We start from the raw sequence: 25,393 nt of genomic DNA, 5'->3' as shown, positions 1-25,393 counted from the left end.
ATATTTCCAGCCAATCAAAGAATATGGTAAATTATTTAAGTAATTCAGGAGAAAAATAGACAACCAAAGTAAATGTAGGCAGAATTAGACTATGTACATTTTTTAAAATTAAGCTTTTTCTGTGGCTTTATCAATTCTTGTTATAAATATAAAGTTGAGCTCCTCAATACTTCTAAGTCAATAATTTTGCCACAGTTATTGCCCTTGGAAAATGACTGTATGAGAAAAGAAAAGAAAGCCTTAACGATTCATCTAATAAGTGAAATATTCTAACAGCTTCAAGGACAGCCCAGTAAAGGTCACTTCTGACCTTGGGCAATATTTCCTTCTTGTCTTCTATACCCACCTGATTGTGTCATTGAAAAGAATCTCCCTGTCACCCTGGTCAGAGGAACAAGGGAACAGGGAATAAATATAGCTAGATTTTTTTCAAAGTCACTCTCGAACCCACCCTTCTTTTGTTTTCTTTGGTTTTTCCTTCCTCCTAATACCACGCATGTCCTATGACAGAAAATATAAAATCTGTCAGATAAAATGCTAGATATTTGAGAATACACATTCCTTTTGAGATTCCTTCCAGAAGTCTCAGACTGTTTATTTATTTATTTTTTTAAAGATTTTATTTCAGAGAGAGAGAGAGCAGGAGCAGGGAGAGGGGCAAAGGGAGAAGCAGACTCCTCACTAAGCAGGGAGCCTGACCTGGGGCTCAGTCTCAGGACACCGGGATCATGACCTGAGCTGAAGGCACTTAACTGACTAAAGCCACCCAGGTGTCCCTCAGACTGTAGCCCTTACAGTGCTTTGCGGTGATGCAATGTCCCCATTTTTCATTAAGGAAAACAGAGTACACAGAAGATTTCTGGGCCAGAGAAGCTTGTGCCAAAGCCTGTTTAAGAACTACGTCTCCACCTCCTTTGTCAAATCCTTCCTGGTCCTTATTAAATATCTACTTATAACTAAGGAAAATATTATAGGAGAAAACCTCTGCTTGTTCAGGAGCTTGGTACTAATGTGACATGGAGACCTTCAAGCTGGTGTGGGTGCAGCCCTGAGGGGAAATGAAGCTTTTATTTCTTTCTTATTTATTTATTTATTTATTTATTTATTTATTTTTTGAAATGAAGCTTTTCAAGAGATTCACCGACAAGGCTACTTTGCAAGTGCTCAGCCTCCATATGCACTTCTGTCATGAAATGGAACTGAAAACTACTTGCACTCAGGTCTTCCCTTTTGCCAGCCTCCCGTTCTTTCTTCATAAGAGGTGTCAACTCCTCGTCCGTTCAACAACTTTTTCTGTTGCCTCTGGGATGTCACAAATGATGAACAACTTGAAATACGGTGCAGGTGTTGAAAATGGGAATGACCTCAATGCCTGGTTAACAAGTCCTTCTGCAAATCAACTGGTTTTCAATTCTTTGTTTTCAAGAAAACTAAAGAAGGTCTTAATTGAGTTGTCGGCTGATGAGGCATTAAAATAAGTTTTGGCATTTCGTCAGTCGGTGGTTTTTGGTGAATCACTCAGAAGGAGGTCAAAGAAGACATTGCAGCACAATACACCAAACCACTTCCATTCCCACCTATTTACATGGGGGACACTCACAGATACCCCATTTGTACATCATGACCAATAAAACAAAATGGAATAGAACTGATGTTCAACAGTCTCCGTTAGCGGTAAATAATATTTGTTCATTGATACACAAAACTAAAAATAGAAGTCACCGTCTTAAGAGATGCATTCCTACTCTTACTTTTTTGTAGGTAATGGTTATCAAACCTATAATACGTGTATGTTGTTTGGGTCAAATACGTATTATTCATTATTGCAATGATAGCTCAGCCTAGAAGAGATTTAACACATGGAAACCTACGTTCATAAGAAATTTTTTTAAGATTTTATTTATTCATAGAAACACGGGGGCGGGGGCAGAGACACAGGCAGAGGGAGAAGCAGGCTCCATGCAGGGATCCCGACGTGGGACTCGATCCTGGGCCTCCAGGATCACACCCTGGGCCGAAGGCGGCGCTAAACCGTTGAGCCACCGGGGCTGCTCCATAAGAAAATTTTTAAAAGAGACAAAACAAAAACAAAAACAAAAACAAAAACAAAAAAACAGATTCTTCACTATAGAGAGCCCAGTAATGGTTACCAGAAGGGAGGTGGGATGGGAGATGGGTGAAATAGGTGATGAAGACGAAGAGTACACTCATGATGAGCACTGAGCGATGGAGAGAATTGTTGCATCCCTCTATTGTACACCTGGAACTAATAGAACACAGTATGTTTGTTATCCTGGACCTAACATTTAAAAAATGTCCTTTAAGTTTTACTTTATATAATAATTTAGTGACAGGGAAGTACGAGAGGGCAATCAAAGGACTTTCAACCACACAAATAGACTACAGTAGGATAAAAATCTGTGGGCAAAGCAGAAAGCAAGGGAAAAAACCATGAGTTCTCCTAATGCTAAAGAAGAAGTTATGTACTGTTGAAAATGGGTATCTTCAGTCAGGTTCCCCAAGAAACCCTCTAGGACAGAGGTTTGTGTGCAGCAGGTTTCCTGGGACGTTGCATTTGGAATAACACTGTGGGAGAGTCAGGGACTCAGAATGGGGTTTGGTGTCAATACCCCGGAGGCTGCAGCCTGCATGGGGAGCCCCGGATCCCATGACAGGCAGGATGAGGCAGAAGGGACCAGGTCTCTGAGTCCCCACAACGGGCCAGTCACTGATGGTGGCTGTGTCCTCAGGAGGTAGCGTAACCGTTGCCTACGTAGCTCCGTTCCCTCAGAAGCACTTCCTGTGGAGAGACTCAGATATGAGCCAGTGGCAGATCCCACCCCAGAATGAATGAATACCTCGAAGGGGGCAGCGTGTGGACACCCCACCACATCCCTTTTGACTTCTTTGGACTCATTTAGGAAAAGAGACGTCAACTGTTTCATCTTAGAACATCCCATTGTATAACGTGCTACAAATTACATCTCTTACTATTTAAACCTACATGAAAAACTTGCAGATGTCAATGAGAAAACATATAAGGGGGCATGGACAGCTTTTCAAAGCTCTCTCGGCCGTTACGTGAGCAAAAATATTTGAAGGGCACTGGTGTAAGGGACCAGGTGACTGGCCCCTGGCGGCCGTCACCCCAGCTGCAAGGCACGACAGCCACCAGAAGTGAACTGCTGAAATTTGGATCCATGTATGGAGTTTGTTTTGGCTACACACTACGGAAGTGATGGTCGGGGAAATAGGCGGGGGATCACGCAGCTTGGGGTTGCTACAAGGACAGAGTCCTGGCACAATGTCCAGCTGTTTGTAGGGAAGAACGTGTGGCCCTGGAGCGCGTCCAAGTACACAGCCAGGCCCGTGGACAGTTTCACTCCAGCAAATGAAGCCAGTGCCAGGGAGCGGGAGGCAGCAAAGTCTTTCTACAAAGAAGCAGGCACTGCCCATTTGAGGTTTACGGGACATAGAGGCACAACTACGCAGTCCTGTCGTGTTAGGGCAAAAGGAGCCATAGACGATACTTCAACAAGTGTGGCTGTGTTCCAATAAAACTTTATTTACAAAAGAAAGATGGAGGGCCGGATTTGGCCTGAGGACTGTATTTTGCCAACCTGCCGAAAAAGCAATCAGGTGAGTGGTGCTGCACCCGTGCAGACTAATCCTCACTTGCCATATGCCACAGAGATTTGAGTTTTCAAAAGTACTCCTTAAAGTGCGGAAACAACTGGTGTGCGAACAAATCGCCCTTTAATCCCTTGGTGGAATGGGTGATTTTTTAGAGAATCTTTCTTTTTAAGACTATTCTTTTTATATATATATATAAGATTGTATTTATTTATTCATGAGAGACACAGAGAGAGGCAGAGACACAGGCAGAGGGAGAAGCAGGCTCCATGCAGGGAGCCCGACGTGGGACTCGATCCCGGGTCTCCAGGATCAGGCCCAGGGCTAAAGGCGGCATTAAACCGCTGAGCCTCCCTGGCTGCCCTGTCCTGAAAATTTTTAAGCCCAAATTTAATTGATGTTGATGCAGGAAGCATCTGAATTTGTTGACTGCAAGGGAAAATGATATTTTCATAACATTTAACGGTAATAGGGACACTAGAGATCAAGGACTGTACCCTTCCCCACCCCTTTTTTAAAAATATATCTTTTACTGAATTTCAATTTGTAGACTTCCATTTTTAGATACCAGGTTGGGAAAGCAGGGGCCCGGACGGTCTGAGGAACGGGCTGGGCGTTGGTTAGGGAACAAAACAGGATGTTCACCTTTGATGAACAAAAGGTGGATGAGAACTCCCACCTTTAGTCTAGAGACTGTTTCGCTTCACAGCGCTGGTGGCCATCAGATTTTCTTTTTTTGGAGATGCAAAACCCGACTTTCTAATTGCATTCAGTCTCTACATGTTGGTCGGTTGTGTTTGTTTGCTTGTTTTGGTTTTAGGATCGTTAACTTAATTCTTGCCTTGCAAACACTGAAAGGCAGGTGTTCGGAGACAGTGTAGGTGAGACATTTCAGCAGTCGGGATTACAGGCGCTTGCCGAGTCTGGATTATAGGGTTTGCCGGCAGGTGTTGGCAAGCCTCTGCCGCTGGGCCAAGGGTGTCAGCCAGAGACGGCAGAAATCCCAAATGCTAGTTACCTTGATGAGTGCACTCGAGCGCAGGCGCGCGCACACCCCCGTCGTGGATTAATTTAAAGGAAAGCAAATCTCTAAGAATGCACACTGTCCCCACTGAACTAATCATCAGGTTAGTGGCCGCCTGCTTAGCCCAGAACTCGGCAGCAGGAGTCAACAAATTATAAACGTATCTGAGCCGATACAAATTGGCTTAACAAACTCGAATCTAAATCTCTGTTCTCAATGTTAGCTGCACATGGAAATTTTTTTTTAAATCCCTGGGGGGTGAGAGTCAGGCATCAGGACTTTAAAAAAAAATCTCCACGGTGAGATTAATACACGTAGTCAAGGTTTTGAAACAGACTTCAACCCCTGCTCTGAAAAAGTAGACGGTCAGTGTGGCTTCAGAATCCTGGCCTGGCAGGTTTCCTACAGCTCAACGTATTTTGCTTTTACTCTTTTACTCTTTATTCTTTTATTCATTAAGCCTCACAAGGCTGTGAGGAAGGTACCGTTAGCCTCATTTCACAGATGGTGAGACTGAGACGCAAGCCCATGGTGAGGTGACATATTCAGGTCACAGAGCTAGAAAGTGTCTCCAAGGGGACTGAACCCAGAAGAAAATGGGTCCATCTGTGGTAGGACTGTCCTCAACATTTATCTTGCATTAGAATCTCCTGGAGGGCTGATTAAATTAGTATTTGCTAGAGTTTCCCATTTGTCAGGGTTGCAGGGCACCTGAAAGTTTGCGTTGCTTTTCTTCTTTTTTTTCTTTTCTTTTCTTTTTTCTTCTCTTTCTTTTCTTTTCTTTTTTCTTTTCTTTTCTTTTCTTTTCTCTTTTTTCTTTTCTTTTTTCTTTTTTTCTTCTTTTCTTTTCTTCTTTCTTTTCCTTTTTTTTTTTTTTTTAAGATTTTAGTTATTTACTTAATAGAAGGAGAGAGCACAAGCAGGGAGAGCAGCAGGCAGAGGCAGGAGAAGCGAGCAAGGAGCCCGATGTGGGACTCGATCCCAGGACCCTGGGCCCATGGCCTGAGCTGAAGGCAGATGGCAACCCACGGAGCCCTCCAGGAGCCCTAAGAGCTTACCTTTCTAACAAGCCCCCCGTGCTGCTGCTGTTGCTGGGCTGGAGACCAGACTGAGGGTGTGGAGCTCCGCCTGTGTTGGAAAGCCTGCCAGGTGACACATGCCCACAGATACGTGAAGCCCCCTGTTCTCAAAGGTTCTTAGCTCGAGTAGCACATTAGGATCTACAGGGAAGCTTTCCAAAGCCCTGATGCCAGGCTGCACCCCAGCCCATGAGAATCTCTGGGGAGTAGGACCCAGCGCCAGCCTTTTTTAAAGCTCCCTGGGCAGGGGATCTCTGGGCGGCTCAGCAGTTTAGCGCCGCCTTCAGCCCAGGGCATGATCCTAGAGACCTGGGATCGAGTCCCACGTCGGGCTCCCTGCATGGAGCCTGCTTCTCCCTGCCTGTGTCTCTGCCTCTCTCTCTGTGTCTCTCATGAATACATAAATAAAATCTTTTTTTTTTTTTTTTTATAAATAAAATCTTTAAAAATAAATCTTAAAAAAAAAATAAAGCTCCCTGGGTAGCTAGGGTAGAGAGTCACTGCTTGAGGCCTGCTGTCTTAGGCACAACACTGCATCCTGCCATCCCCGTGGAGGAGGGTTTCCGAAGCACAACATACCACAGTCACAAGGGTAATGCTGGTCGGGGTGAGCCCGGGGGATGTGTGGAAGAGTCAAATCACCGGATCGTACCCCTGACACTAATGCAACCCTGTAGGTTAACTCACTGCAATTAGAATACAAATTAAAGAAAAAAAAAAACCAACAAGTATAGTGCTGGGATCATTTCTCTGTCACCCGAGAGGCCATATGTGAGTCCCACTCCCTTAGGCTCCAAGGTGAGGCCTCTTCCAGAGGAGAATGCTTCTCCCTCCGTGGTTACGTGCTATCGTTTCCGAATCTTAATCTCCACTTTCAAACTGTAGGATCTGGGCAGCTGGGTCCCGGCGGATGTGTGGCCCGGTGGGCTCCTGGCCAGCCATCGCACGTGAGGCGTGCTCCCCCACCCCAGAGGGCCTGGGCCCGGGGCGATCTCTGGTCCGGGTATCTCCGAAGACTCAGTGTGAGCTGGCTGTGCAGCGGAGCCACGCAAGCCAAGGGATCGCCTGAGGGAAAGGGACTGAAGGGGGCAGAGGGCGTCCAGATTGTACCCTGTTGGTGTGTGGCGGCCGTTTGTCCTGACGGGTCCTTGTCCCCCAGAGCGCGCACTGTTCTCATGGAGTAGAATCTGGTGGCAAACAGGACAAAATAGGGCAGGTATTTTAATTCATGTTTTACAGATGGGTAAAAAGGCTCTGAAATTTTTCAACCTTTCTGTCCCTACATGTGGCATTCTGTGTCATTTCTTCAGAGCGATTTGCCAATTCTCTCTTTCATGTAGCCATCCGTCTAATCCTCTGCTTAATGCACCACCCAGTCTGTGCTTTCGACAGTTTTGTCATTTCTTAACGTTGTGTTTGGTCTTTAACCCAAATCTATCTGTTCGTTTCCGATGATCCCATGCTGCTCGCTAAGTTCTTCTTACTTTGCATCATTTCGTTTTTAAAATTAGAGTATTTTCTACGGAGTTATTTTCTCTTCTGAAAGGGATCCTTCTACCATCTAGCGTCCCGAGCAGTCTGCATCTATAGATGGTTACTTCTGCCGAGTTTCATCCATTGCGGTTTGTTTCTCATTTGTTTGTGAATATTGAGTTAGTGTGTGAATAATTCTCTCAGGGTCCAGTTTAATGTATCGGTCTTTATAAAAAAATTCCCCCCCCCGCCCCGTAGGCTCAAGGCTCAATCTCCAATTTCTGTTCTAATATTTCATTGCTCTCAGGGCAACCTTGTTCTTCCCTGGGGCTTACCCCAAACACTGATGGTTTTAGCTCACTCTTATTTTCTTAAAGGTTTTATTTATTTATTCATGAGAGAGGCAGAGACACAGGCAGAGGGAGAAGCAGGCTCCCTGCAGGGATCCCAATGCAGGACTCGATCCCGGGACTGTGGGATCATGACCTGAGATGAAGGCAAGCACTTAACCACTGAGCCACCCGGGTGTCCTTAGCTCACTCTTTAAAAAAGAGTTTCCTTATTCTTTGCAAGTTCAGGAAAAAATAAAAGTTTTATAAAGGATCTATTTGTATGGTAGTGGGAAGACTCTTGAGATACCGAGTCTTTATGTTACAAAAGGCACTTTTCCACATAATCTTCAAAATAATTACATCATTTAATCATAAAGCAAGAGAATATATATATTTTTTTCAAATATTCATAGGCACAAGTTCCCCCAAATCAGGTTTGGATTGACTATGCAGATGCCAGCAGTTGAGACTCAGCTTTTTCAACAACGATAGCTTCTTAAATGATGGTTTAACACAATTGTCTTGAAATGGTTGGGAAGAGATTTTAAAATCGCAGTGCTCTTGTTATTGGCATATAACGTTGCAGCGCTCTTTTTAGTGGCATTTAAAATTGTAATGCTCTTGTTGGTGCTATTTCTTCGCATGTTTCTTCTCCAAGGAAGAGTTCATTTATGGGTCATGGAGACAACTAGGTTGTATGAAACCTTAGAAAAGCAAAGGGTTTACATATTCTGTCTTCTGAGTGCCTCATTTTTCAATTGTTTTCACTCTCCTGTAACTTGTCCACTGCGGCCGATAGAATAAGGGCTCAGAGCGTCTTCCTAATTAAAAGTGAGTAACAGGCCCCAACAACAACAACAACAAAAAGCAGTAGGCCAATGTCAACTTCTGGGTTTGATATTGTCCTATAGTGAAGCATAAGATGTTCCACTGGAGGAAGCTACGTCCACAGGCACAGGATCTCCCCGTACTCGATTTTTGCCAATTTTTGTGAATTGATCGTTATCTAAAATAAAAAGTTAAACAAAAATATGGCAGACTGGAAACTAGACTAAGGCCTAGGAGGCAAAGGCGTGTGAAGGAAGATGCGTCTCTTTGACCAGGCCTTAAAAGAGTGGGAAATAGGGACTCTGTGGCACACTCATGGTTTATCCTAGTTCTCCAAAGGCACCTGGGCCAGAGCCCTAACTAGGCCTAACAAACATCATCTGCCTGCTGTGAGATCCCTGAGTGACCATGCTGGGGGACAAGCCCCTGGATGTGTGTGTAGGAAACCAGTCATCTCCTTGGAGACCCGACTAATGGCTCCCTTCAAATGTTGTTGATAGTTATTAATGCCACCATGTTTACAAATAAACACCATAAATTAGCACCACGGGGAAAAATGAACTCCATAGATTCCATTAAAAAAAAAAAGAGGAAACATGCCTTTTAAAGGAGATTGTTCAAAATTCTAAGGGGGTAAAGGAGGATCTGTTTTTAACCAGGCTGAGAACACTAACAACATTTGTAAACATTCCCATTGCTGTGGTTCTGATTAATTGCAGTGTATGCTTATATTATGAATAATCATTTTCGATACAGTAGTAAGACATTTGACAGGAAAATTGCAAATAAGGAGGTGTCTCTCTGTGATTCTTGAGCTGTATTAATATTTTAAGTCAATTAACAGCTTAATGGATAGGGAGGGAGAAGGGAACAAACTAATTTAGCTTTAGCAAGCAACTTGAACCTTCTCCACTATTCACTATTTTACATTTTGCAGAATTTCCATTTGTATTAATAACTTATTACTTCTATTAAACATGCATTTTCCCCAAAGCCTAATGTTTCTTCAGCAGAGACCAATTAACTGGGACAGTCTTTTCTTAGCTAGCCAATTATTTTAATTATTAGAATTTTTTAAAAATGTGCTTGCTTTGCATAGGTTTGACCAGTTGAACTTGGCCCCAAATGCACTGACTTTGTACTGTAGAAGGTGGAAGGTTTTTGGTGAATATGTGGATGCCAAAAGGAACTTTGAGAGGTTTGGGGTTCTGCAGAGCAGTAGACTAACAATCTTGTGTCAATACTCTATCGCCTTTCATCCCCCTCTCGACCTTTAAGTTGGTGCCTTTCCAATCCAGCCAGTCCTCTATTAATTAATTCTGCTTCCTTGTTCTCTTTGTAAAGAACCATGACTTTGAAGGATGAGCAGGCAATTACTGAAACTAAGGAGGAGTTATACTGGAGTAGGCCGGGCTCTATTATGACAAAACTTGGGGATTTGCTCCCTTATGCTTTCGGGGACTGGTACACAAAGGTAGTGAAGCTCCTATTTTAGGAGGGTTGAAGAGTTAAAGGCAAAAACAATAAAAAAGCACTTGATTTATCAGACCTCCCTAGGAGTGAAGAATGCTTAACCTAAAACAATGAGAAGCACCATAGAGATGGAGTTTGTTGGGGGTGGGACGTCGAGTGGCCAGTGCCCTCCTGGCAATGCCGGGAAGCCAGTCATTTTTATAGAAATGATGGGCTTTCCTGGAAAGGCAGGCAAAAAGTCATTTCCAACTTGCAGAAACACACCGAACACAAGGTTTCAAGGAAAATAAAGACCAGCAACGATGGCTAAATAGGAATACAGGAATAAAGTAAGAAAATGAGTTAGCAGATTGGTGGGATGAGAGAAATAACAAGAATCAGAAAGGAAGAGGTAAAAATCAGCCTTTTGAAATGTAGAGCAAGGAAAGCAAACACCCCGCATCTGTACTACTTTTGCTGGTGCTCAGGGTACTTAGAAAGGGCGTGACCAAACACAGTCGTGCTCAGCACAACGTCTCCCACATAACAGACTGAAACAGAGGGAAAAACGGTGTTAGGTTAATTAGAAAAGGAGCCCAGGGGACTGACGTGGCTCTGATTACCTCAGCACCTCATGTAAGCAAACCGAGGCCTAAGCCTATCAGTGTCTCAGGGTTAGGAAATCAAAACCTAAGAGCCACCAGTCCCGAAGAGCCAACGGAGCTTTTCCAAATAAGGCAACTGCTTAAACTGTAGCCAATCAATAATTGCTTTGCTTTGCTCCGGCGTCTCCCATAAAAGTCTTGCTCTACATCTCCTGTCGGTGGACGGGGCCTAACCACTTCGGGCTTGGTGCTGCCCTCCTGGAATAGATTTTCACTCAAAGAAACTTAACATTTTTAATATGCCTCACTTGATCTTTTAGCAGCAGAGACAACAGGATACTCAAAAGGGGCAAAAGAAAGAAATTGAAATTGTGAAATTGGGATCCCAGAGCTCCAGCAGGCTCTGGAGCCCCTCATTCATCTGCTGATTCATTCTTAGGCTAATTGCATTCTTCTTCAACAGCCTACTCCTTCATTCTACAAACCACGCCTCCCTAAGGAGGAAAGAGTGGTCAAAATCCCAATCATCTGCATACAGGTCTACTGTAGTTTGGTTTCATCAGAAAGCAGACCCTGAGCAAACGCTCACAGGCTGCTTCCTTCTTCAGCAAGAATGCAATCCCTGGAAGTAGGAACGAGGCGTGTAGGTGTGCAGAGGGGAGGAGGGGGTGCCAACCCTACAATGTGGTAGTGAGCTGGATGCTCACTGGTCAATGGCATAGGTGAGGCCAAGAAGATCTGAAGGTGTCTAATACTTGGTCCTTGGAGACACTCATCACTGCTCATGTCCAATGTAACTGTATTTGCAAATCGGGTTATAGTTTTTTTATCCACCTTGTGCCTTTTGTGTCCTCACTTTCTTTTTGTTACGTAACCTTAATTGCACGCAGGACCATAACTTAGGGCTTGTCTTACAAACACTTAAATTTTCTCAGCCAGATCCTCTCATTAGCATCCAGGAAATAAATGATCGGCCCCTGGTGCTTGCTCGAGTCCTCTCTCAGTCATGTTCTATCAAGCCTGGCCAGTCGTTACGGAACATTTATCTTGTGCCCGGCACTGGGATATGTGCTTTTCGTGCATCATTTTACTTAATCTTCCCTGTGAGGTAAGAATCCCTATAACCGCTTTACAGGTAGGGAGTCTGAGGATCAGAGAGATGAAGTTACTTGCCCACGAAAGGTCCCGTAATGAGGGGAAGAAACAGAACATCACCCACGTCTGACCCTAAAGCTCTGGAGCTCACACCTTGAGCCACTACGCCAGGGCCTCTCCGCGTGGTCCCGCACCTCCTGATAACTTGCTGCTCCCGATTCTAAAACCTGGGATGAGGCCCGGAGACGCGTATTTTAATAAACTCTCTGAGAATCCTGACATAGGCTGATGCTTAAGAACTGCTTTATGAGGGGAAAGGAGAAAAAATGGGTGGGAAACATCAGAAAGGGAGACAGAACATGAAAGACTCCTAACTCTGGGAAACGAACTACGGGTGGTGGAAGGGAAGGTGGCTGGGGGCGGGGGGTGACTGGGTGACGGGCACTGAGGGGGGCACTTGATGGGATGAGCACTGGGTGTTATTCTATATGTTGGCAAATTGAACGCCAATAAAAAATAAATTTATAAAAAAAGAACTGCTTTATGCTGCTCTGCTCCCTACAGTTTCATACTTGGTGTAGGATAAACATACATCATCCAGTGTCCCATTCATTTTTATTCTGATTACTTCAAATTATCCTCAATCTTAACATTGATTTTTTTTTTTCCCTTAGACTAATTTGAGTTTCGGGAAAGGGAAAAAAAAAAAAAAAACCAAAAACAAAACCCAAAAGCTGTAAGAACCTGATGTTCTTCACTGTGGATTACTTTTTGAAGTGGTGTTAAGCAGACCATCAATTATTCTGAGTAGAAAACCGAAGGACAAACCAACATTCAAATTATTTTTATTGCATTTCATGGTCTTGCTGGAATCGTACCCTTTACTGATTAGTTGAGATAAAAGAGGAGATGGAGGTTAGTGGAAATTAGTGAGCTTCGAAACCTTTTTTAAAGACGGTGAAGATACCTCCTTTCTGCATGCGAGCCCATTGCTTAAGAGGCAGATACTTGAGATAATATTCTTTTTATCTCACTAATTAAACATAAAGCTCGACTGAAAGTGCTTTGGAGACGTGTGTCCTCATCAGCGGGGCTTGGCCCCCGTGGCAGTGTTTTAATTCAAGAAGGCCTAATTTAATTAGCACCCTGCCACTGGGTCGGCTGCTGTGCTGCCTTGGACCTCTGGCCTGGGGAGAGATGTGCAACCCCTGCTCTTTTTGTTTCTAGTTAGCCTCATAAAAGGTAGGGTGTCCAAGGAGGGAGAGGAACTTTGCTTCTCCATCATGTTTTGCATCCGGTGCTAATTGAGCCGACAGTCCTGGACCACAGTCTGTTATTGCGGCCGCTGAGCGTTCGACGGATCCTGGGGAAGGGATTGCAAGTGTCCACTGGCTCCTCTTTGCCCTGGTGGGTCTTGAAATATGGAAGGGAACCGAGGAGGGGAAGCTCTCCAGGATGCAAGCTCGAGTGACCACACGGGATGCACAACTAGGAAGGAGGAAGGCATTCGGATCCTGCTGGCAACGGGCCCGCTTGCTCTCCTTGCCTCCCCTGCCCAGTGTGCTAATGAGGAGAGGAAAATGTGAAACTCCTTGGCTTCCCTAATTGCCATGCTTTGCCCTCCTAACTTTTTTGTTCCTGCTTATCATGGGGAGAGTCTTGCTCCTGTCAATCATTTCTGGCTCCGTCTGCCTAGAAAATAACAATGTGTGTGTTTTTTTTTTTTTTTTTTGAGCCTTGAGATTATTCCAGCCCCTTCTTTTCCATAATTAAAACAGGGAAAAAATGATGATGATTATATTTTTGGTTTTACTTTGCAATAATGAGTCACCCTGAAACTAACTTTCCCAGGGCTAATTCCCAAATTTTCTTCAGGACTGCAGGACTGCAGATTTGTGTGCTTTTACCATGATCCTGGCTGGTGGACATTTGCTACTTTTCCTCCACACAACGGAGGCAGGTACTGGGTAGTGAACAAATCGTGGATACTAGTGCGAGGCAAACCTAGCTTTGAAACTTGGTTCCATTCTATGCTCGCTCAGATTCATTACCCACTTGAGCAAGCAAGAAAAAAAAATTCTCCCTTTCCAGAATTATTTGGAGAACTCAGTGGCATAATTGCATTTAAATTCACCTAAAACAGTTCCTGCCACATAATGGGTGTTCGATACACGTTTTCTTGCTATTTTTACTTAGCATCCCTCCTGTAGGGGGGAAATGCTTTTTGGTTCTTGTATTTGATTTGAAGGATTTGATTTCTCTTCTGATTTGATTTCGGGTATAAGTAAGTCATCACCAAGGAAGACAAGCCTAAGGGCGCTGGATCTCGGCTCACTCTGCCTTAGAAGTATCAGCTCAGACGACGGCTGTTTGCAAAGGTGGGGTTTTAGGGACATTGATGGTTATTTTCACATGAGAGAAAACCGTCTCCACCCTTCTTATGCCCCCCTGTTGTACTACAGCTCTTTGGCTGCTTGGCGATATAACAGTAATGATCAAGAACAACATTTGGGCAGCCCGGTGGCTCAGTGGTTTAGCGCCACCTTCAGCCCAGGGCCTGATCCTGGAGACCCGGGATCGAGTCCCACGTCAGGCTCCCTGCATGGAGCCTGCTTCTCCCTCTGCCTGGGTCTCTACCTCTTTCTCTCTCTCTCTGTGTGTGTGTGTGTGTCTCTCAAGAATAAATAAATAAAATCTTTTTTAAAAAAAGTGGCATACCTTTCTCATTAAAAAAAAAAAAAGAAAAAAACAACAACAACATTTACAACAATACCAGCTATTGTGTGCCAGGAACTCTACAATGAACTTTATAGGATTTGTAATTCTTAGAGTAACGCTACAAGAGAAATGCTATTACTACCATCTTACAGAAAATAACCTGGAGCTCAGGTAGGTTAAGTGACTTGCCCAAGGTCACGCAGTTCCTGTAGGAGGTCTGAGTGACTCCAAAGTCAGTGGTCACTGTTTTAGGGCAAGAAGGAAGGAAGAGAGGAAGGAAAGGAGGAAGGAAGGAAGGAAGGAAGGAAGGAAGGAAGGAAGGAAGGAAGGAAGGAAGGAAGGAAGGAAGGAGGAAAGGAGGGATGGAAGGAAGGAAGGAAAATTAGGGACGAAGAGAGGGAAAGAAAGAAGTCAAGGCTTTCATTTCAGATGGATTATCTAGCACTAGCCTTTTCTCCTACCGCCAGCACCCATTTTTTTCCTCTTTCCCAGGGAAATGTCAGCTTTGGAAATAATTTAACCCAAATAATCACTCTGTTGGAATAACTCTCTCCTGGTGCTGCTGTAATTTGGCTTACAATTATAGCTAATTGAACATCTTCAAAGTGAGCTCAGTGCTGCACGCGCATAGAAAAAAAATGTAATGTGCTAAGCATGCAAAAACATGATCACAGAAGTTCGTTTTTACCAGCAGAAAAAGAAAGCAATTAGCGAGACATTTTTCAGCAAGGAGAAAAGACACACAGGCGCGCACACGAAAACCTCCTGATCTCAAGACAAACTCTAAGATGATCCTTAGGCCCCATTAGAGGTGCAGTAACGCCAAGGATTTGTGAGCTACAGGTTGGCATCTGTGAAAAGGTTCCCCTTCTCAGGAATCAAGACACATTAGTCTCATTATTTGCAGATCCTCGACAAGACAAGAGCCAGAGGGAAGCGGTAACCTAAGGAGATACATGGTGGAGAGCGAAGGTCGTTAATTAAAGGAAACAAAGAGAGGGAGCCTCACGTATTTTTTCTAGAAAATCCCCCTCTCGAGGAGTGTTTCAAAAGGAAACTGTCCTTCCTCCGGATATGATCTCCGGTCCACGGGAAACTGGGAGGATGCCCGCTTTACCCCAGCCCGGGCCTGATCATACATGCAATCGGCATCACGCCTACCTACCATGAATCTTTTAGTTAGAAGTAGATATTCACTTATTTTTATTTTTTTAACTTTCTAAGGTATTCCTTTCAACTCATAAAAGGATTAAGGCCTGAAGAACCCCAGGCTGGGTGCTGGCTCATTCCCTCAAGCAGCCCCAGCAGAGGCCTAGAGAGAGGGAGAGAGCCCTAGAGACAGGTGCTCTTTGGCCAGCCCCTTGCCAGAAGGCTTTATACCTGCACGGCCACTGCAGGCTCCTTGTTTCTGCTTCTTAGAAGGACCCTTGGCAACCTGCTAGGTGGGAAAGAGCACCTATGACGCCAGAATAATGAGGTGGGGAAGCGAGAGGCCGGGGGAGAAGAAGAGTGAAGCTAAGTGGAGGTGTGTCATGTGTTGGGTCTGCTGGGCTGGCACTGGGCTACCCCCTGCTGCTCAGAGGACCTTCGACTTTGGAACCACAGGTCCTAAGAAAAGGCTCGGAAGCGTTTTATTTTTATTTTTTATTTATTTTTCTTTTTATTTTTTTGAAGCGTTTTAGAGGTGAGGCTGTTTGTCCTGATAGAAATTGCCCTCACGAAACCTAATTTCTAATCAGTAGGGGGGAGAAGGGAGGATGATGGGGGTCGCGGGGGGAGCTCACCAGAGGCCTGAATGGAGCAATCAGCACTTGCCCATTCCCTTGCCCTTGCATACGAGGCCGTATCACTCAGGACGAGAAAGCAGATTTGCCTAAGTCCTGTCCACGCCGGGTTCAATATTCCATCATTGCTCTCCAAGTCCTCAGTTGTCCTCTCAGGGTTTAGAGCAGTGGTTCTCGAGCTGGGGGCAGTTTTGTCCCCCTACCCCCCCCGCCCGTGGGCACATTTAGAAATGTCTGGAGACTTTCCAGGGGGGCTGTGACTGGCATGTGGGCGCAGAAGACATCCCCCTGAGCCCAGGACAGCGCCCACGAAGATGGTCACCACCCCCAGCACATCGGCAGTGCTGAGATCTAGAAACTCTGACTTACGGGCTACCCCATACCCCATCTTCCTTTACTAATTTTTTTTCTCTTAAGGAGGTGAAAAGTAGTAATTATCACACTGATTTTTCGTGGTTTCCTGCTTTTTTTTTTCCCCCCAAGTCTGCATTTCAATGGCAAAACTTTTTTTGGTGGAAGTAATCCTGTCTTCCTGGTTGGAATGAGCCTGGAAAGCAGATCCCCCCCGCCGCCCCCGCCCCAATTCTCTCTGTAGGTAAACGCTACCCCCCTCCCCCGACATGCGGCTTGAACTCACAGCCCTGAGATCAAGGGTCACAGGATTTGCTGACTGAGCCAGCCAGGCGCCCCCAGATTGCTCATTTTTTGGAGGCCACTGGTGCCTCGGACAGCCTCCCCACGCCCTGCGCCAGACTCTGGTTCGCACAGCGGGTTTGCACTTGCGGGCCCGTGTCCTCACGTGAACCGATGGCATTTATGACACCTTGGTGCTAACAGCGACGAGGCCCCTAAACAAAGCGCAGGGCGCTCGGCGTCATGTACGGGGAGGCTGAATGACTGAGCCCAACATTTTGGGAGCGTCCTGACCTGAAGGTCATCACCGACACGTCATAAAGAAGGTATAGGCTTGTTGGAATGACAGGCGCTTCTGGATCCCTTTTGTGGGCCAACAAAGAACCTTTAATCACAGAGCTGGGTGCTGGAGGTGACATAATATGGGAAAATGAATAATATCCCCCCTCCAAAAAATCACATCAAACCCACAGATCTCAAACACAAGTCCACAGAATAACGTGGCAAGCGCCCACCACGGACTCGGGCCCCATCCGCAAGCAACGATACCGATTTGTTCTTTCAGTTACAAAATCCAAACCAATTCTTTAAGGACCTTCCAGGTCTTGGTTCTTCCAGGTCTTGCGTGTTGTTCCGTAGCCACAAATCCAAAGCCCGAGTTGCGGTGGGGAATGAAACAGGACCAGAATGAACAATAATGAGGAGACCTTGGAGGGTAAAACATTATGATGGGACGCGAGCCTGCCCGGTTGGGAGGGAGAGCCGTCCGTAGGTCCTGGAGAGCCGTCCGTAGGTCCTGGAGAGCCGTCCGTAGGTCCTGGAGAGCCGGCCGTAGGTCCTCGCCGCACGCGGTCAGCCGCTGTCCTCGCAGCGGCCTCTACTCCGGCAGGAATGAAGCTGCATCGGGCTCATGGGGTCGGACACGTAGCCTGCATCAGAGTAGACGCCCGCTGTCACCTACCGGCCCGTGTCCATCCTGCCCTTCTCTGCCCCCCCTCCCCCAGCGCCCCACAGAGCTTCTCCCGGCTCCCGGAACACTCTGGGAAGACTTGCTGGCAGCAGCTGTGGAACGGAGGCAAAGTGCAACATGCAAACCAGAGAGCTGAGACCAGAGGACCGCGGAGGGCGGGGGTGTGATGTGCACCCCAGTGGGCCATAGCAGGGGACGGTTCGAGAAGCTGGTGGGTCGCGGTGGCGAGAACCATGGGCTTCCCTGTCAGGCAAGTCTGGGTTTAAACCCTGGCTCCTCTGCTTACTGGTTCTGTGGTTTGTGTCCACTTAACCTTTCTAGGCCTCAGTGTCTTCATCTGCAAAAAGGATCCCTGATCCAGAAGGTTGGGAACGTGCGGCAGACCATCCCTAGGGTGCGTGACACCGCCGGGGCGAAGCGGAGAAGGGGGGCTGGCGTCAAGGACAAGGAAAGAGCCGCTCTATGGCAGGTGGCCTCTGGTGAGGTCTTGTTTTGTTTTTGCTCCCTGAGCACCCGGGTCTTGAGTGCACCCCCATGCTTGGCCTCGATACCAGCGGGATTCGATGCTCATTGAAGCCAAGGCCCCGGCTGAGCCCAAGAAGGCAGCCCGAGGCCCAGGCCCAGGCCCAGGCCGCTGTCCTAGAGACCGCGGGCCGGGCGGCACCCGTTCGTTCCTCTGATGGCTGGCTGCGTTTTCAGAGCGAGGGGAGGGAGGCGGGCCCAGGTCACATGGGAGCAGGTGCCACAGAGGGGGAGCCGAGGGGGGAGCCAAGGGGAGGGGAGGCAGGCCCAGGTCACATGGGAGCAGGTGCCAAGGTGCCACAGGGTGGGGCGAGGGGAGGGGAGGCAGGCCCAGAGCACATAGGAGCAGGTGCCACGGGGAGGGGGCGGGGCGAGGGGAGGGGAGGTGGCCCCAGGTCACATGGGAGCAGGTGCCACGGCGGGGGGCAGCTGAGGGGGAGAGCCGAGGGGAGGGGAGGGGGGCCAAGGTCACATAGGAGTAGGTGCTACGGGGGGGCGACCCGAGGGGAGGGGAGGTGGGCCCAGGGCACATAGGAGCAGGTGCCACGGGGGAGGGGGAATGGAGGGGGCCAAGGGGAGGGGAGGAAGGAGGGGAGGTGGGCCCAGGTCACATGGGAGCAGGTGCCATGGGGTGGGGGGAGCCGAGGGGAGGGGAGGCGGGCCCAGGTAGCATAGGAGCAGGTTCTGCGGCGGGGGGGTGGGGGGGGAGTCAAGGGGCGGCAGGATACACAGCCCGGAATCCCAATTTTGGGGGGCTTCCATGGAAGTCTGAGGGGTCAGGCCCAGCGTTTCATGGCCTGCAGCCTGACCCCGCACCTGGTCTCAGGTCTCAGGTGTTCGGCGCCGTGCTTAGGCTCCTCATCCACCTGCTAGGGCAGCAGGCAGTGCAGGGCCCCGGCGCCCCTCTGCCTGTCCCCGGGGCATCTGGGGTCCCCACGGGGAGGCCTTGTTCCCCGGCGTGGGTGGCAGTCTTCCGCGGCTGGCCCATGGGGGGCTGATGATTTTATTGGCGCGTCATTGCCAGAAGGGCCGGCACCTGTGTGGCCCCCCCCCCCACTTAGGAGGGACCCAAGAGAAATTGGACCACAGGCTTCCAGAAAAGCCTGAGCCGTGGGCGCCTGCCTTGTTACTTGAGGGTGAGAGGTCTGCGGTAGAGAGAAAGTTGGGGTGTATGTAGTTCCATCTCCCTCCTCTAGCCCTGCTCTGGGGCGGGGGGACAGTTCCCCAAGGAGCTGTTTTGCCCCAGTTGGCTAATGCCATGAAAATGGAGAGCAATGGAAAGTTCTGTCTTGACCCCTGGGACGTTCCTAGGGGGAGATGGAGCTGTATCTCCTTTGCCTGTGGGGCCCGCCCTGCATCCTAACACCCGAGTGTTCTCTTCCACCCCTGGGACCCAGGGGTACACGCGGAGGGAACCCCAGCTTCACTGCATCACTCCCGTCTCCTCCCTCTTGAGGAGTTCTGCTCCGGGTCTTAGTCCTCCAAGAAACAAGATCGACAATGAAATGCTTCATCTTGCAATGCTCCGTCCACCATGAAAGGAAAGACTTTTGGTCAAAGCACATGTTTCAAAGGATGCCCTGTATATCGTGGCTATGTGGTCGCATCATCTGCAAAGGTCTGGAAAAACGGTATTGTCTCTATAAAAAAACAAAATGTGATGCTGTGACACCCAGAGCACATGTCCCCCCGCCCGGGCTGCGGGACTGGCCATAGATTATGTTGTTAAGCTGCTGATGAAAGGCACTCGACTGCATTCTAGACACGTCCTGGGAGTCAGAGCACAAAGTTTCCCTTCTTTAATGCCCCCCAAGTAGTTTGCCTGCATTTAGCCAGAACAATTTTTTTTTCTTCATTTCTTGAAGGCTCTCGAATGCCTTAGGTAATAACACTCGGCAAAATGAGGGGCATTGGTGGGGATCCCGAAGCGGAGGGCTTGCAGGGTCTATTGCCAGCTGAATCAGAGACCTGGAAACCCATCATCCAATTTATTCTTCCCCAAACCCCGGTTCTTGTAATAAATCTGATCTCTTCAACTGACATACATTTTTCTTTTTTCAGTTCTCCATATTGTCAAGGCAAGTTCTCATGAATAAATGAGCCCATTGTGCTAAAATTCCAATTAAATATAGAGCCTCTCAGGCTTAGAGGTTGGTAAAAGGACATTACAGGCCGAGCACATTAATATGGCAGCTGGTGCTAAGGGCGATTACCCATCCTCTGGCTTCCAGGGGCCTGTATAGACCTGTGTCAACTCTTTCCAAGAGCTTTCTTAATTCCTTTTAAAGTAATTCTGTGCAAAACGGACACCATCCAGGGTACCTTCACCTCTGCTGCAGCTTGTTGAGGGGGTGGCTGGGTTTACGTTTTACCCTTGGGTGCTGGCTAAAGGGGAAGAGCCCCCCCTCCCCAGCAGGTGATGTCATTGCAGAAACTCATCTCCTGTTTCTCTCCTCCCAACGTACCTGTGATGAACTCAAGCAAGGTGGCGACAGGGGGTTCGGAGCATCACAAGGTGCAGCCGATTGTTTGCATGAAGGAGAGTTGTACCTTTTTCCACGTGTGCACACACTCTGCTACGCTTGTACGAGCACAGCCTTAGGCACACACGTTATTAAACTCAATGGTAAATGCAGAGTTTTGTGAGACTTAAGATCGAAGGTCGTACTTTTATAATATAGTAGTTTTTAAGCACCTGTCGTTTCTAGTTATCATATGAAACAAAACCTTTTCTGCCTTGTTATCGGATAAATCATGTCAGCCTCCTAGGGGCAGTTCCCTTAATCAATCTGAAGAATCCGTATACTCACCGTATTTGTCAACGGGCGAGGACTGGAGACCTCTCTTCATCTCCTCCAAAGACAGGCCTTGAGAGGAACACGGCCCGGCGCTGCAAAATCCACGACACACATGATTTCACACTAGGAAAAGCACAGTGGCGGTTTGCTAATCACATTTTTATAAAACACAATCCATTCACTCAGCAGAGGTCCCAGAAAACTGACAAAGTGATACAAAGGTGTTTTTATGCTACAAGCGACTAGTTGGGAAAGAGCTCCCAATTAGTTGGAGTAAGTCTGATCCAGGTGTGAGTCCTGGCTCTTCCAGGTAGGCTCCAAAAGTCCTGGGCCCCTTTCTCAGCCTCAGTTTATTCATCCCTAAAATGGGTAAAGCACATCAATAATCTCCAGTTTGTTTTGATGATGATTAAATGTACCAAAAAGGAGCGTTGAATCGAAAACCCGAGTTAATACCATTGTAGGCCCTACTTAAAAGGAACTGACACATCCAGAACGCTATTATCTCGGTAATAATCACTACCGAGCAACCACACGCCGAGAGATATCGTTAATATTACGCTGCTGCTATTATGATGGTACATGTAAGAGATGGTGATGAGAGTATCTACTGCGTGATCCCTACGTATCAAGCATTGCCCTCTCTCACCTCGCTTAATCGTTACTATTACCAAATCATGTCTGTCATTTTACAGGTAAGAAAACTGAGGCTGGAGCAATTAAGTAACTTGTCACACAGGTTTATAGTTGCATAAACCATATGCAACCATAGGTGGTTGGCTCATCTATGGTTCAGACCCAAGGCTTTCAGGTTCCAAACCCTGTGTGCTTATCCACTGTTCAAGTGGGAAGTCCTTCCTGGTTCCCGACCCTCATGAATCCTGCTCTTCTTCCAACTTCTCCTAGTCTTTTACCACCCTGGTTAGTGGGGTTGCTTCCTTTTTTACTTCTTCAGGCTCAAAACCGGAAGCCACCTTAACCCTCACCCTAATATCGAATCACATCTGTCAGTTAATTATGTAAGTGTGGCCTCTCTGATGTCCCCGTCTCTCACCTGCACCTGAGCATCCTCCAGGAGGCTGCCCTAGTCACCCCTGGTACCGGCCTCACTGTGCGCACAGCAGAACTCTTACCTCCCCCGTCCCAAGCCAGTGCTCTCCATCCCAGTCGCCAGCCAGCACCACAGCATTTAGTCACTGCGGCCAACAGTTTTAGAGTCACCCTTGGTGTCTGGTTCTCTCAATTCAAATCTCTTTAGCTCTGCCTCCAAAACGTAACCCTAATCAGTTCACCCCCTCTTGAGTTTCAAGATCTAGGCCATATCATCTCTTTCTTGTTGGGGGCTCTGCGACTTGCCTCCTCATCCATCGTCCTGCTTTCCCCCCTTCCCCTTATAATCCATTCTCCATCTATTACCCAGAGAGATCTTTTCACAGTAGAAAGCCGATTTAGCCATTTGCCTACTTAAAACCTCCCCAATGGCCTCCCAGTTCACCGAGAGTAAAACGTACTCTAATGCTCTACCCTCACCTCCAAGGCCCTGGGCCCGACTACCTCAACCTCAACTCGTACCCTGTCCCCATCTTCTGCTAAGCACTTCCTTCTGTCCCTTGAGCCTTCCGAGCTCTTTCCTAATCCAGAGATTTTTGCATTTGTTAACTCGGCTTGGACTAAACTTTTTAATAAAATTGAATCCCGTTTCTCTGAGGCCTTGGCCCTGCCTTCACCCAAGCCTGGATCTCCCCGCATTCAGACCTCGCTTATAACATCACTTCCTCAGAGAGGCCTTCCCTCACCACCATTCCTTGGCTTTTATCACTGTGTAGCTCATCACAACAATGTACTTCTTTTAGAACTACATAAAATTAAAAAAAAAAAAAGAATTACATAAAATCACCTTGCTTATCTATTTACTTACATATGCCTTCATGCAATGAGGTTGGAAACCTTGTCTATCTTATCTCCTTTATTCCCTGCTATATACTCAACACTGGTGCCTGGTACATAGGAGAAGCTCAAAAAAAAAAAAAAATATATATATATAGTTTGAACAATTTAATTAATTAACAGGTCCTTAAAAAATGTCTATCTCTTAAGTCACTCAATTCTCCCCTCCACAAGGTCTTCTGGTGACAAAAATCCTGCCAGGACACTCCCCTGTTCCCCACTGCAGTTCCTTAGGCCAAGGGTCCAAACTCTCTGCGGTCCACACCTACTTGTGTTCTGTGTGTATCTTATGTTCTACAATTCCTCAGCATCGTTTCCCTCCAAGTTCAAGCCGCACTAATAGACTTTGGATTTTCCAAAATATCTTGAATTTTCCTTCCTCCGTAGTTGTGACTGAGCTGCTCTCACTACTTGAATCCACTCGGGGACATCTTTATCCCTGAGGGGAAGCAATACGAAGGAACATTCTGGTGCCAGAGTCCTTGAATTTGAATCCTGACTCTATTACTTACTAGCGATGGCCCCGGGCCTAAATTAATTAACTGTTCTTTGCCTCTGTTTATGCAACTGTAAAATAGGAATTATAACCAAACTTGGCTTATAAGGTGAATCAGGGGAACTAAAGAATTTACTAAGTTTAAAATACTTTGAAAAGTGTTAGCCCTCAGTAAATCTTACCTACTTTCATTATGCATCAAGGTCCAACTCAAAGGCAATATTTCCTCAGAGTCTTCTTGGAAACTGCACTCAGAATTTCATACCCCCTAGTACTCCGTACTTCTAATACAGTGTTTGTCGGAGTCTGCCTTGGTGTAGTATGATCTGTCTCTGTTTACTAGTAAACCACACTAAACAGAATATTCCTGGAGGTCAGAAACCCTGTCTGACATCTTTGGGCTTAGCCTGTACTTTGTAAATAGTTAAAACAATTAAAGTGTGTAAAATAAAGTTATTACAAAAAGTTCATTTGGAGAAGTTAGATTTTCCTTAATTCTTTTTTTAAAATATTTTATTTATTTATTCATGAGAGACACAAAGAGAGAGAGAGAGAGAGAGAAAGAGGCAGAGCCACAGAGAGAGGGGAAGCAGGCTCCCTGCAGGGAGCCTGATGTGGGACTCGATCCCGGGTCTCCAGGATCACGTCCTGGGCCAAAGGCAGACATTAAACCACTGAGCCACCCAGGGATCCCCAGATTTTTTCCTAATTCTAATATAAATCCACACTGCCTAACTTACTTAGCTGCCTTAAAATGACTGCATGTTTGGCCTCCCCCCTTTTTTTTCTTTAAGATTTTATTTATTTGACACAGAGAGAGAGCACAAGCAGGGGGAGCAGCAGAGGGAGATGGAGAAGCAGGCTCTCTGCTGAGCAGGGAGCCCGAGGTGGGGCTCCATCCCAGGACCCCAGGATCATGACCTGAGCAGAGGGCAGATGCATAACTGACTGAGCCACTCAGGTGCCTCTGGCCTCACTTTCTTAAGGAATAAAGTGAAGTTGTGTCTTAGAGGAAAGCAAGGATTCAAAAGAAGTAAAAATATTGACTTAACACGGGGCATGGTATTATCTCAACCACCAATAAGCGTCAAACCACACTCAGTTCTGGGCAACAGAATGCCATTCGAGTTATTTTTTTAGAATAAAAGTTACCCTTCCAATACCCTAAAATTTACCTACTAAGACCTCTTTAGCATTCTCGCTTTTTAGGAAATGTGCTATACACAGTAGTCTTGGCAACAAGACTATAGGGAATAAATATTTTATCATCAAAAAGGCTATCTGGTTTCCTATGAATAAAAGCCCGTCTCCAAGCTGTCTTATTTATTCAGTTGCTGAATGCAATTCATGCCAGGGGCCTTAACCTCCCTGCCCAAGAGAGCCCGCATGGGCCGGCTGCGGACACTGTTCTAGGATGACAGACAGATGGAAGCTAAGCGCACCCCGGGCAGACAAAGCAGAAGAAACCAGACCCTGATCAATGGGACTAGTTGTCCTCAACCCATGTGCGTCCAGACTTCAGCGGGAGTTTCACAGGAGCCCAGAGTTCAGGAGACACACCCGCAGGGCCTCCGTTTGCTGAAGTTGCGGTCGGTGAAGATAAGCATTTCCAGTGATGCCGCCGCCCCACGAATTCAATGAAAGTAAATGTGAACTAATGGCAGGTAAGAAAAGCACTCAGTTTTGCAGTGTTTCGGTATTACTAGTCAACGAGGAGGCCTTCTTTATGCTAAAAGGGTGTTGCATATTATATATAGGCACATATACGAATGCTATCGGATATTGTACGGGTAATATCATGTATTTGTTTAATGAGGATGTAATGACATTTTCTCCTTTACAGAGGATGACAGGCTTTTTATGTTCGCTTTTACACACGGCCCCATCATAGCGATACATTATATTTTCGTACTAAAAGAGGGCTTCAGTCATTTTAGACTACCTAGTTCAAATTAGCTCCCTGGCGTAAATATAAAGACAGACGTAATCATCAGCCATTGTCTC

General features: G+C 46.7%; 1 protein-coding gene across 6 annotated transcripts in view; it reads right to left on the bottom strand.

The window, feature by feature from the left end:
* Nucleotides 1-17,020: 17,020 nt before the first annotated feature.
* Nucleotides 17,021-25,393, bottom strand: part of TNNI3K (TNNI3 interacting kinase) — a 285,086-nt gene continuing 276,713 nt past the window's right edge. For 3 of the 6 annotated variants that reach the window (XR_012034825.1, XM_072834068.1, XM_072834072.1), the window contains 2 exons: nucleotides 20,959-21,038; nucleotides 17,021-17,585 (listed from right to left, as the gene is read on the bottom strand). Coding sequence is in view for 5 of the 6 variants with exons in the window: in XM_072834068.1 (XP_072690169.1) it covers nucleotides 17,509-17,585; nucleotides 20,959-21,038 (157 nt within the window). In the remaining variant the exon portion in view is untranslated. Of the gene's footprint in view, nucleotides 17,586-18,869; nucleotides 19,789-20,958; nucleotides 21,039-25,393 lie in introns of those variants that run through there. The other 3 variants (XM_072834069.1, XM_072834073.1, XM_072834070.1) reach the window with 2 other exon arrangements.

The sequence above is a fragment of the Canis lupus genome, chromosome 8 (genome assembly GCF_048164855.1).
Source record: "Canis lupus baileyi chromosome 8, mCanLup2.hap1, whole genome shotgun sequence".
In the NCBI taxonomy this organism is placed as follows: domain Eukaryota; kingdom Metazoa; phylum Chordata; class Mammalia; order Carnivora; family Canidae; genus Canis; species Canis lupus.
This window is presented reverse-complemented; position numbering and strand designations above follow the sequence as displayed.